We start from the raw sequence: 12,345 nt of genomic DNA, 5'->3' as shown, positions 1-12,345 counted from the left end.
GCAACTGAAAATACAATACTGGTCTGAGCAGGATCTTCTGGAAATCAACAATGAGTTCCAGAATCAGAAAAAGGGAAGATTGAGCGTCACCGAGTATGCTATTAGTTTTACGGAGAAGATGAAGCTTGTTCCTTACCTGGTTCCAACTGAACTCTCCAAGGTTAACAAGTTTGCCCGTGGATTACCAACAGACTTTGGTCCTATGGTCAAGCAAGCAACCACTTTGGAAACTGCGATCTGGGCTGCTAAGAACGTCGAGACCCAGATAAGGGAAAAGAATCTGGAGAGGGACGAAGTGGGCGAGAAAAGAAAGTTTGAAGGATCCTCAAGGCCCGATGAGAAGAGAAAAGTCTCGAAATCTGATTTGAAGGAGTTTAAAGAAGGAGCAAAATGGTGTGATAAGTGTAAGAGGAAGCACATTGGCAAATTCTCTAAAGAGATGACCTGCTTCAAATGCGGGAAGACTGGTCATTATGCCAGTGAATGCACAACCAAAAGAGAATCCTGCTTTAAGTATGGTGAAGAAGGACACTTCAAGCAAAACTGCCCAAGAAGAGAAGGGGCTACAAGGCCGAAGGTGCTGCCACAGCCAAAGGCAACAGCATTTCAAATGATCCTTGACGAAGCAGATGACAATACAAGGAATCAATAATGAATACTTCATATCAGGATATAGCTAGTATCAGGAAGTGTTAGAGGCATAGTATAGGGTGGACTTGAACCTTTGTGTAATCGTTTCAAGAAATAATATAAACCTTGGTTTTGTTATCTGATGTGTTGAATGATTGTGTGATTTTGTATTGTGACTTGGTTGACTGCGAGACAATACTTAGGACGAGTATGAGTAGGTGTGAATGGTAGTAGAGGCCTATACTACCGGAAGCAGAGGACTCGCACTTGGATCAGGGAAAGTCACAAGGTTACCAAGAAGCTAGTAATGGATTCCGTTTTATTCAAGTATGTCATTACCATTGTTTCGGTAATGACTAGTAAGATGGTTGTTATTCCGACCCTAGTGATCATATCAAATTGAGTCCGAATACGATGAGTTTGTTACGTGGTTCAGAGAACCAAGTTCGATGTAGCATCCGACTGAGGTCAGAAGATTGAAATCAATGCGACCGATAGCATCGTGCTCATTAACAAAGAATTTTGATATTCTACATACTAAAATATGATTATATCACATTAGAATATGAGGGAAGGTATATTCCATTCTGGAATTTGACTCAAAGAGACTTGAGTCTAAACGTTGCTTGATACGAAGAGAGGTCATTTGAACACGACCCATTGGTCTGTTACAATAGATAAAGGAAAGTACTTATCTTAAGAAGAAGAAAGAGTCCTCAATAAGGATTTATTTTGTAACTCAAAGGCTACGATTGAGCGTCTAACATCGTACGAAGAGGAGATGCAAGATTAAGCATCGCCTACGGTCAAGAAGTCCAAGAGTTAGGTACTAATTCGAAAAAACATAGAAATTGCGATTATTACCTAAGATTAAAAGAAATAACGTATGGAATCATTATACAAGACCTATTTTCGTTGATGATTCTAGGACATAATCATCCTAAGTGGAAGATAATTGTAAAGCCCGTAGATCCGGGCTAGTCAATTTAGAGACGACAAGCGTCAAAAATGACTTTTTGATAGAAGAGTATTCAAAATAAATAATCTTAACCAAGTTGTAGTATATGTCACAAGGTTACCGTACATATAAAGAACGCTGAAATCCGAGTTATAACGAAGAAGTTATGGCATGTCCAAGTTTCATGACAGAACCCGTACGAAACTGCATGACGTAAATAGTGAATTTACGATAGAACGATATTTAGCCTTAGTGATCTAAACGAAAGTCGTATATTATGTTAAACCGAGAGTGTGCATTAAAAGAACGTCTAAATCTGACTTCGTATGACGAAGTTATGATTTTTCGAAGTTTTCATTTAGCGGTATGCAGCCCAAAGTTCGAATATGAGATCGAGTGGTTTCTAGCCAAAACAATCTAAACGAGAATCAAAGATCTAGTTGATAGTAGTCAAACGGTAAAAAGATAGACGAAAACGGACGTCAGATGAAGGAGTTGTGAATTCCTAACGAAGTTTTCCTGTCCCGTCCTACTAAAAATAATACGATAAAATTTAAAATCAAAATTAGCCGACGGAGTCTAAACGAGAGTTATAAAGCAAAATCCTACCTTCGTGTGGATATAAAGAACATCGAAAACGGAGCTTGTATGCGAAAGATATGAATTTCTGATCTTTGAGGCACACACACCGAAGGGGGGACGCCCCGTGTTCGGAGCCCAGAGCCTGTCCCATCGCATGTCAAGTTTGAATTTCGTATGCCATGACGCACGGCGGAACGCGCTGCGTTCGTCCAAGGAACGCGTTGCGTTCAAGAATGTGCTGCGTTCATTCAGGGAACGCGTTGCGTTCGTAGGCGAGACCCCTCCTATAAATAGGATGTGATTCCAGCAGAATTGGTTGCTCATTTCTATCCTTTCCCTCCATTAAACTTTCTTTTAGTTGGCAAGTTATACCTCCAAAGCCCCGGTATCATCCCGACCCTCGAAGAAAGTCCCGAAGCCCCAAAGATCCCGAGAAAAATAGTTTTCGAGCCAAAACTCTGCCCGCGTCAAGCCCGGTTTTGGAGAAAACATCTCGGTTTCAGCGAAGAATATTATTTTAAGAGACGAGGTGTTGTCCGATCATCGTCTTATCAAGTAAGTCTATAGTCCCTTTTCTAAACACGGTTTTAATACAAGGTTTGGTTGAATGTATTACATCTATGTTATGAGTGAATGTGTAGTCACTTTCTTCTAACACATAAAATATGAAGTATATGCTATGAGAAAATGCTATGTGTTTATATATTGTTGTTTATTTGAGATGAGTGTGGAATGGATGTTTTATATAGTTTTCAAATGAGTTAAACTGTATATGTATTTTGTATCTACAAATATGTTTGGTAGAACAGGGGTAGTTGAGATAGTTGGTGTGTGATAAAAAAATGAGTTGGATAATGAGATAAAAGGTGATATAGATCTTGAGGTGAGGGTGGTAGGTGAAAAATGAGTGAAACCTTTACCCAAACGATGGCCCCGTTCAATCAACAGAGTAGGGATGACAACCACGGACTATTCTAGACAGTCTAGTGGAACATTAGCAGGCTCGTAACTTGTAGGTGTTGTGAACTTGATGTTCACCGGTGTACTCTAAAAATCCATTATCACATATTGCGATAGGGGTCTCGAAAACGATACTGTCAATAAACGAGATAAACTTGTTACTAATTTGGGAGTATGGATTAAGACATAGTTAATTGTCCGTATTTCAGGAGTAAGGATTATGCACAATTTTAAATCTAGGAGTATGGATTAGATCAGGAGATTGGTTTTAGATCCGGGAGTGTGAATTAGATCAAGAGATTAGTGTGAGATCAGGGAGTATGGATTAGATCAAGAGGTTATTTTTAGATCCATGAGTAGGGATCAGGTAAACAGATAAATTTTGATACGAGAGATTAGATCGTGTCATTGTGAGGATTGATGTCGTGGGATAAGATTTGTTTTGTATGGTGAAATTGTATAAGTTTGTGAGTTCTAATATATATATATATATATATATATATATATATATATATATATATATATATATATATATATATATATATATATATATATATGTATGTATATACACACACATATATGATATAATAGTGCGGGTTGAAAACCCTATATGCTCACCAGGCTCCCAAGCCTGACCCGCGCAGTTTTCTTTGTATTACAGGTTATGGAACGAGAGCATAAGTTGGCTGGCATAACGAGAGATTTTGGATTATAGGCCAGTAGTTATAAATAACTGTTGTAAGGTCTATTTTTTTCTGTTTATGCTTTTGGTCTATATCGAACATGACATCCTGAATCTTTTTAATGAAATACATTTCTATGGAAATGCTTTGATAAATCTTTATCATATTTTGGGAACAAATTCCGCAGCAGTTTTCTTTAAATGATTACTCTGATTTTCAAACAAAGCATAAACAAATCGGCCTTTTCTGGCCGTGAAAATGGGGATGTCATATAAAAAACCTTCTTGTTCCTGAATATTTTTATCTCTTTTTGGTAGGGACAATAGGACAGGACTCACTATTCCTAGTCTCTATGCGAGATCTAATTTCCTCTTTCAATGCATTTTTTACCTCATCCTTTGGTGAAAAGACATCAAAGTTGTTCAACTTCGGTTTCTTTATTTTATAGAGTTTTCCTTTTAGGACATGTTTATGAGATGAGTCATATGTACTATAGAGTTCATGACATTGGGAACGTTGTCCATATTCATAGTTCTTTGTTTTGACTTCTTCTGGAAGAGCTTGAATACTTGTCTTTGATATGACTATAACTTTATCCTTGACATGGACTTCTTTTGAAACCTCTGTCTTGGATGAAGGATGTGATATTACGATGGGTGAAGGTTGATGGGTTTTGGCCATATGAACATTCCTATGTGCACATGCAACCCTAATGCTTGGATCTAGGTTTCTCTAATTGAACATACATTGAATCCAAGACTTCTAATAGCTAATATACAATAATAACAATATGAAATCAAAGATTAGAAGTTTACCTTGAAACGCTTGCTTGATCTTCTTGTCCTTGAGGCTTTAGAGTCACAATTGTCACTCCTCTAATGGCTTACAAACACCAACTAGCAAGGAGGATGATTTAAGAGAGAGGAGGGAAGAGAAATTCGGCCAGGGTTTCTTCTCTAAGCACAAGTGTCGATTTCTCTTGACCCTAAGGGTCTATTTATACTTGCAAGGCTCCTAGGGTTTCACCCTTAAACCCTAATTGGATAACTTAAGCCCTAACCAATCCAAATCCCTTTCATAATAAGCCTTGGACGATTTTATGGCTATCCTTAGCCCTAGAAATCGTCCACCCCTTATCCATAAAGGATATATAGCCCAAAGTGCAACTATCAAACAATTAACAGTTTATACCCCTTTATTTAATTAATCTCTTTAAGTCACCAAATTAATTCCTAATTAGTTTATGACTTATATTAATCAAATAATAATATTATTATACTTTATATTATTCTCATAATATATTAATAATATTTATTCTCTCATAATAAATCATCCTGTGAAGTTGCTATGGTGAAGGCAACCCAAAAGGACCATGCACAACCGGGTCAAATACTTGCCTAATATAGTTGTAGCTTTAGACACTATTCCAACAGTCTCCCACTTAGATAATTCTAGTAACTATATGCACAAGTATAATCCGGTTTGCAATCGTAGCTCTCAAAGACGTTGTCAAACTCTGATCTAATCAATCTTGTCCTTTAGATAAGGGATCGTATAGTCCTCTGTTAGATATCATGCTGACAATTCTATGGAACAATTAGTCTAGCATTTGGTTTCTCGATCTCTGATTTATTCGACATAGAACTTAATCGAACACATCAATTTAGTTCTGACCGGGCCCGGCACATAAGTCAAAACAAATCATCGAGGGGCCGAGATATCGCTTTTACCCTCTTGAGGTAAAAAGTAACAGGTAAACTTCGACTTATATGCATTTACTTATTCATTAACAATGCGTTTTATAACATCAAGTTACTGATGCGGTTTCGCATTATCAATGTACAACCAATTAACAAATAACAAACCATATATCTTGGTTTTAAGACCATATGATATTATCGTCTTGCGATCACCCTTTCTATCACATTCCATAAGGTGATTCCAGCAAGCACGGGTTTGTTCCAATGCTCAAAACTAGTTCATAAGCACTCATGAACGTTGCAGCAACCTTTTGCGATGTCTAATACCATTTAGACAATCTACACACCAATTCATGACAATATTCATTCATACCTAATTTCAACATATGAACGATTGTGGATAATTTGAATAATTCAATTATTCATAATAAACTCAATTATTCTGGAAGTCAAAACATGCAAAAATGAAACAATAGTTAAACAATTAACATAAGACAGTAACATTACTCACAAATAATAATCTTTTATTTAATCATCAAATATTAATTACATTTATCTATTACACGTTTCTACTACTATGTAATCTATACTAATATCATCCTTCAGCCCAATACTCCTAGCATGCTGCAAGTGCTTAACCCTACTAAGTCCCTTCGTAAGCGGATCTGCTGGGTTATCTTCTGATGATATCCTCTTCACTATGAGTTGTCCTTCTTCTACTCGATGTCTAATAAAGTGATTGTAACAGCCCGGATTCCCAGGTATTATTCATTTATTTATTTTTGGTAAATTGTGAGGAGACTCGGCGAGTTGGAGCCTAGACTCGCCGAGTAGGATCGCGGATTTGGACGCGGGTTCGCGTCCGGACTCGGCGAGTCCATGCTGTTTAATGAAACCCTAATTTCCCGACCCTAAGCCCTATTTAAAGGACCTTATAACCCTTCATTGCGCCTACCTTCGACCTTGAGAGCACCAGAGCATCTGTGAGTCCTTGTGAGTGAGAAAAGAGGCCATTATTCACCATCCTTCTGTGTGTTTACAAGAAGGGAAGAGGAAGGCCAAGCTAGGAGAGTTGGGGAGCTTGGATCTACTTTTATTTCGACAGAGGAGGCTATTTGAGGTAATATTCAGAGCTTATTCTCGTGTTTTTATTGATATGGTAAAATCTAGGGTTTCTTCATGCCTTGTTTACCTTGTAATTGGAGTGTGAGAGGTCCCATGGGGAATTGGTACCTAGATCTGGACATTAGTAGGTCTAGAGAGTCCCAAATGCTCTGCTTTATGCCTTTCCTTTTGAGTTGTGGACTTAGGTTACCATTTTAGATGTCATTTCACCAAAAGAAGCCTTGTAGGCGATGCATGGTAGCCAAGATTGTAACTTTACGTGATGAATGTGCTTGGAGGGACTGGATCTATGAGTTACTGGAACGGATCTGACCTCAGGAGTGAGTTTGAGTGCATGCATGGCTTAGACTCGCCGAGTCCGAAGAACAGACTCGGCGAGTAGCATGAAGATTGTCCACAACCACTCAGCAAGTGGTCTTACCGAGTTAAGGGTTGACTCAGTGAGTCAGTGAGAGTCAGAGAGGGTTGACAGGTGAATTGAGTCAAGCTGGAACTCGCCGAGTTGTTCTTGAGACTCGGCGAGTTGAGTCGTGGTGGCCCCGTGATTCATGCCAGGTGGAACTCGTCGAGTAAGGGAAGTACTCGACGTGTCAAGAGAGGATCCTAGGGAGTCAGTGAAGACGTATAGACTCGCCGAGTCGCTCTAGTGCACTCGCCGAGTCCGGTCAAAGTTGACCGTTGACCGTTGACCAGTGTTGACTTGATAGGGGTAGTCAACTTTAGATGTGAAAGTGCTAATTAGAGGTATATGATGTTATAGGAGGATTATAGCTCGGAGGATCGAGCGCGAGTGATTTCCGGGATTCGCGAGTTATCGAGATACACGAGGTGAGTCTTCTCACTATACTTTACCTTGAGTAGGTAATCAGAGTTATGTGACAGAGTATTTGTATGCTATATGTATGTTATGTGTTGTACTACATTATTTCTATGTGATTTATGTTGTGCATGCTTATAGAGTTGGAACCGGAAGGTTCCCAGAGTTAGAACCAGAGGGTTCACAGAGTAGGGTCTACGGACCCACAGAGTTATAGCCTCGAGTGGCTAATATGTGTTATGTGTGGTATTTTGGGGAACTCACTAAGCTTTGTGCTTACAGTGTTGGTGTTTATTGTTTCAGGTACTAGTGATGACTGTGGGAAGGCGCCGGCTTGATCAGTACACACACATGGGATTTTTATGATATGTGATCTTGGGATTCATTGTATGACATTGATTGGAGTTTCAAACACTGATGTTTTATGAAAAATTAAATGAATATGTTTTTATATTATGCGAAATATCAAGAGTAGAGCAGAGTTCGGTGGTACTTCCGAGGATGAGCAGAGTTTGAAGGGCTAAAAGAGTAAGTTGTGAAAGAGTGACTCGACGAGTCCATGGATGGACTCGGCGAGTAGAGTCGCGACTGGGTCGCGTGCTAAGTAGCCGACTCGGCGAGTCAGTGAGGAGGACTCGGCGAGTAGGCGCCGATTGGAGAAAACCCTAATTCTCGGGGTTGAGCCCTATATAAAGAACATTATGTTTTCCTCCCAGCCTCCTTATCACCCCTTGAGCCCCAGAAAACCCTAAATCGCGGAGAAGCACCATTATTGAGTGGATTGGAGCTTAGAGAAGTAATTGTTGAAGGAATATTGGGAGATTGAAGGCTTGGAGCAAGGGGCTTTGCTTGGGTTCGAATTACATTGCAGTTGGGGCATCTCTTGGAGGTAATATCTCGTTCTTGGGCTGTTGTTATGTTGTTTCTTCATTTTGGGAATTTTGGGAACTTGTCTATGGATGTAATTGGAAGTTTAGAGGTTAGATTTGAGGTTGCTACCTCAGATCTGGAATGGAGAAGGATCAGAGAGCATGAAAGTCCCTGTGTTGGACTGTTTTGTGGAGCCATCATGTCCCCAAACCCTAGCCCAATGTGCAAATGGCCTAGAACTCTTTGGATTCACGTAAAGTTTGCCACTTTACGTGATGGATGAGTGGTAGGAGGCTAGATCTATGTTTTGGAGCAATTGCATGGCCTGGAATGCTTCTGAATGGATTCAGACCGGTGGTACTCGGCGAGTCACATGGGTGTACTCGACGAGTTGCTTGAAGATGAGCTCGAACTCGACGAGTTGGAAGAACAACTCGGCGAGTTGGATGAAGATGGTCTGGAACTCGGCAAGTTGTATGAACAACTCGGTGAGTAGGTTGAAGATAGCCTTAGACTCGGCAAGTCAGTTGTTGGACTCGGCGAGTCTTGTCGAAAAGTCCCAATATCTTCTGGTCGAGTTGAGAATCGGCGAGTCAAGGGATGACTCGGTGAGTTGTGTGCGAGTGGACTTAGAGTTGTTGAACTCGGCGAGTCTCGGGGTGACTCGGCGAGTTAGGTCGCGGATCGATTGAAGTTCTGATTATGGGAACTCGGCGAGTCATAGGGTTGACTCGGCGAGTAGGGTCAGTCAGGGGTTGACTTTGACTAAGGACTTGATTTTGACCAAGGGTTGACCGTTGACTTTTAGGGTTTGGTCAAGAATGTGGCCTTTGGGCCAAGAGAGGGGTAAAATAGTCTTTTACCCTTAAGAGGGTGCCATGAGAGCATTGATTCTAGTCTCGAGAGTTATATTCATGAGAGTATTTGCCTTACCTGTTAGGCGGTGGCAAGTTCGAGATTTAAGTGTGGGGATATCTGCTTTCTACTTGCTAGGTGAGTCTTCTTTATATACTTTACCTTGAGTAGGTAACCAGAGTTATGTGACAGAGTATTTGTATGCTATGTATATTATGTGTTGTACTGCATTATTTCTATGTGATCTATGCTGTGCATGTTTTCAGAGCTGGGACCAGAGGGTTCCTAGAGTTAGAACCGGAAGGTTCACAGAGTTAGAACCAGAGGGTTCACAGAGCAGGGTCCACGGACCCACAGAATTATAGCCTCGAGTGGCTAATGTGTGTTGTGTGTGGTATTTTAGGGAACTCACTAAGCTTCGTGCTTACAGTGTTTTGTTTTATGTTGTGTTGCAGGTTTCTTTCAGTATCACGGGACGGCACCGACTTGATTGTACACACCAAAGAAAGAGTCATGTTTGAGGATCCTGGTTTTCTATACAAGTGAAAATGGAGTTATGTTTTGTAATCCAATTATGAATGAGATTTTAAACAAGTGTTTCTAAGAATTAAACGTTATTTTTAAATGAAAAATTGTTTGAAATTTTCGGTGTTACAGTACTTGGAATTTGGGATCCGAAGAGGAGGACTTGGGGTGTATTCTGATATGGTGCGGACAGTAGTATTGGGCTCGTACTATTGAAAGCACCGAAGCGGTGTACAGCCCAAGTAGGAATCTTTGGAATACCAAGGATCAAGGAGGGATGAGTTGTCGAGTGTGAGTATGCTCGAATGGATTCTAAATTATCGTATGTTGTATTTCAGAGGTAGATCATGGTGAGGACACGTCTGATGCCTGAGAGCAGTAAGACTAGTGATGAGGAGATCCGCCGGATCATCCATGAGGAGGTGGCTGCGGCCATCAGGGCAGAGATACCAGAGATGTTCAGGTCTATTAAGACCACGTTGATTGAGACCTTCGACGAGCGTTATGCCGCTATTTCTGAGGCTGTTGTTGCAGCGGCTACCGCAGCTATTGCTGCCGCAAGGCCGCAGGGTGGTGATGCGTTGCTGTTCCGAGAGTTCAGCAACACAAAACCACCAGAGTTTGATGGGACCCAGGACCCGGTGGCGGCTATGAGATGGATTTCTGACATAGAGGGGTGTTTCTTCACTTGCTCAACTCCTGAGCATTTGAAGGTCCGGTTCGCGCTGAACCAGTTTCGCTTGGGAGCGAAGGACTGGTGGAAGTTTGTGACGGCGCACTTTACGCCTGCCGAGCTTGCGGCAGTGACCTGGGAGAGGTTCACTGCCATGTTCCGAGATGAGTACATTCCCCAGGTGGGGAGGGAGCGTTTGGCCCAGGAGTTTCTGACCCTCAAGCAGGGTACTGAGTCTGTTACGGTGATTACCAGGATGTTCCATGAGAGGATGATGTTCTGCCCTAAGCACGTGTCCACGGAGCAGGCACGTATGAGCCGATATTTGAGTATCTTGAGGCGGGACATTCGGGAGTTCGTGGCAAACTCCTCGTATCAGTCATTTGCCAGGCTTCAGGAAAATGCCCGGAAGAGGGAGATTCAGCTAGAGACTCAGGCCAGGGAGGAGGTGGAGTATCAGGGGAGGGATCGGCGACCGGCACAGTCTCAACCGGCAGCCAAGCGGGCCAAGCTCGCTGATCCCAAACCAGGGAGCCAGAAGGGCCGCACTTGTGGGAAGTGTGGCAAGGGTCATGATGGAGTCTATAGAGCGGGATCTTGCTACAAGTGTGGCAAGGAGGGGCACATGGCCAAGGACTGCCGCAAGGGGTTTGTGGTGTGTTTTCACTGCAACCAGACCGGACACCGGAAGGCAGAGTGTCCGCAATTGCGAGGATCATCTCAGGGAGCACCTCAGGGATCTGCCCCTGCCTCCATCAGAGCTACCGAGAGTCGGCCAGTGAAGGCTGAGGCGCCGAGACCACGAGGGAGAGCTTTTCAGTTGACCGCGGAGGAGGTCCACGCAGCACCCGATGTCGTGGATGGTATGTATTCTTTCGTGTATTTATTTTGATGTTGTGATGTTATGCTTATATTATGTTATGCGTAGGTACTTTTCTTGTGAATTTTGTACCTGCCTTGGTGTTATTTGACTCGGGTGCGAGTCAGTCTTTTGTATCTTTGGCTTTTAGTCAGCATATCAGTGTTAGTCGTGAGGCGTTGAGTCAGCCTCTGAGAGTTTCCATAGCTGACAAGAGGGTGATATATGCCACAGAGGTTCTCCGAGGGTGCGTAGTCAAGATTTTCGGTGTTGAGTTCCCGATTGATCTGGTTCCTATTGCGATGGGTGATGTTTGTGGCATTGTGGGCATGGACTGGTTGAGCAGATTCGGTGCGGTTATCGACTACGAGCGACAGCTGGTGACCATACGAGACCCTAGTGGGGGAGTTCTTACGGTGTACGGCAAGGGTACACGTTCGGGATCAGCGTTTTGTTCGGCCGCTAGGGCAAAGCAGTGTCTAAAGCAGGGCTGTAAGGGTTTTGTGGCGTATGTGATGGATACGCGGGTGGATTCCGAGAGACCGAGGTATGTTGAGGAGGTTCCGATAGTGCGTGAGTTCCCTGATGTATTTCCTGAGGATTTGCCAGGTGTGCCTTCTGTGAGGCAAGTGGAGTTCAGTATCGATTTGGTTCTGGGGGCCGCGCCTATCGCTAAGGTGCCTTATCGCCTTGCACCTCCAGAGATGCAAGAGTTATCCTCGCAGCTTCAGGAGTTACTGGGAAAGGGTTTATTCGGCCGAGCAGCTCGCCGTGGGGAGCGCCTATCCTGTTCGTCAAGAAGAATGATGGTTCACACCGGATGTGCATTGATTACCGGGAGTTGAACAAGCTGACGGTCAAGAACCGTTACCCATTGCCGAGGATCGACGATCTATTCGACCAGTTGCAGGGAGCGTCTTGGTTCTCCAAGATCGATTTGAGGTCTGGATATCATCAGGTGAGGGTGCGAGATGAGGACGTCCAGAAGACAGCGTTCAGGACGCGTTATGCGCATTACGAGTTTGTGGTGATGCCTTTTGGGCTCACCAATGCCCCGGCAGTGTTCATGGATCTGATGAACCGAGTGTGCAGGCCGATGCTGGATCGG

The 12,345-nt window shown here is 42.6% G+C and overlaps 1 protein-coding gene across 1 annotated transcript; it reads left to right on the top strand.

Annotated features, from left to right (window-relative positions):
- The first annotated feature begins 202 nt into the window (after positions 1-202).
- LOC111908275 (uncharacterized) lies at positions 203-652 on the top strand. Its single transcript, XM_023904103.1, has one exon. It carries the CDS (start codon positions 203-205, stop codon positions 650-652), a length of 450 nt encoding a protein of 149 aa, XP_023759871.1.
- The last annotated feature ends 11,693 nt before the right edge of the window (positions 653-12,345 follow it).

This window comes from Lactuca sativa, chromosome 8, assembly GCF_002870075.4.
Source record: "Lactuca sativa cultivar Salinas chromosome 8, Lsat_Salinas_v11, whole genome shotgun sequence".
NCBI lineage: Eukaryota > Viridiplantae > Streptophyta > Magnoliopsida > Asterales > Asteraceae > Lactuca > Lactuca sativa.
The sequence above is the reverse complement of the archived record's forward strand: the minus strand, read 5'-3'. Positions and strand labels throughout refer to the sequence as shown.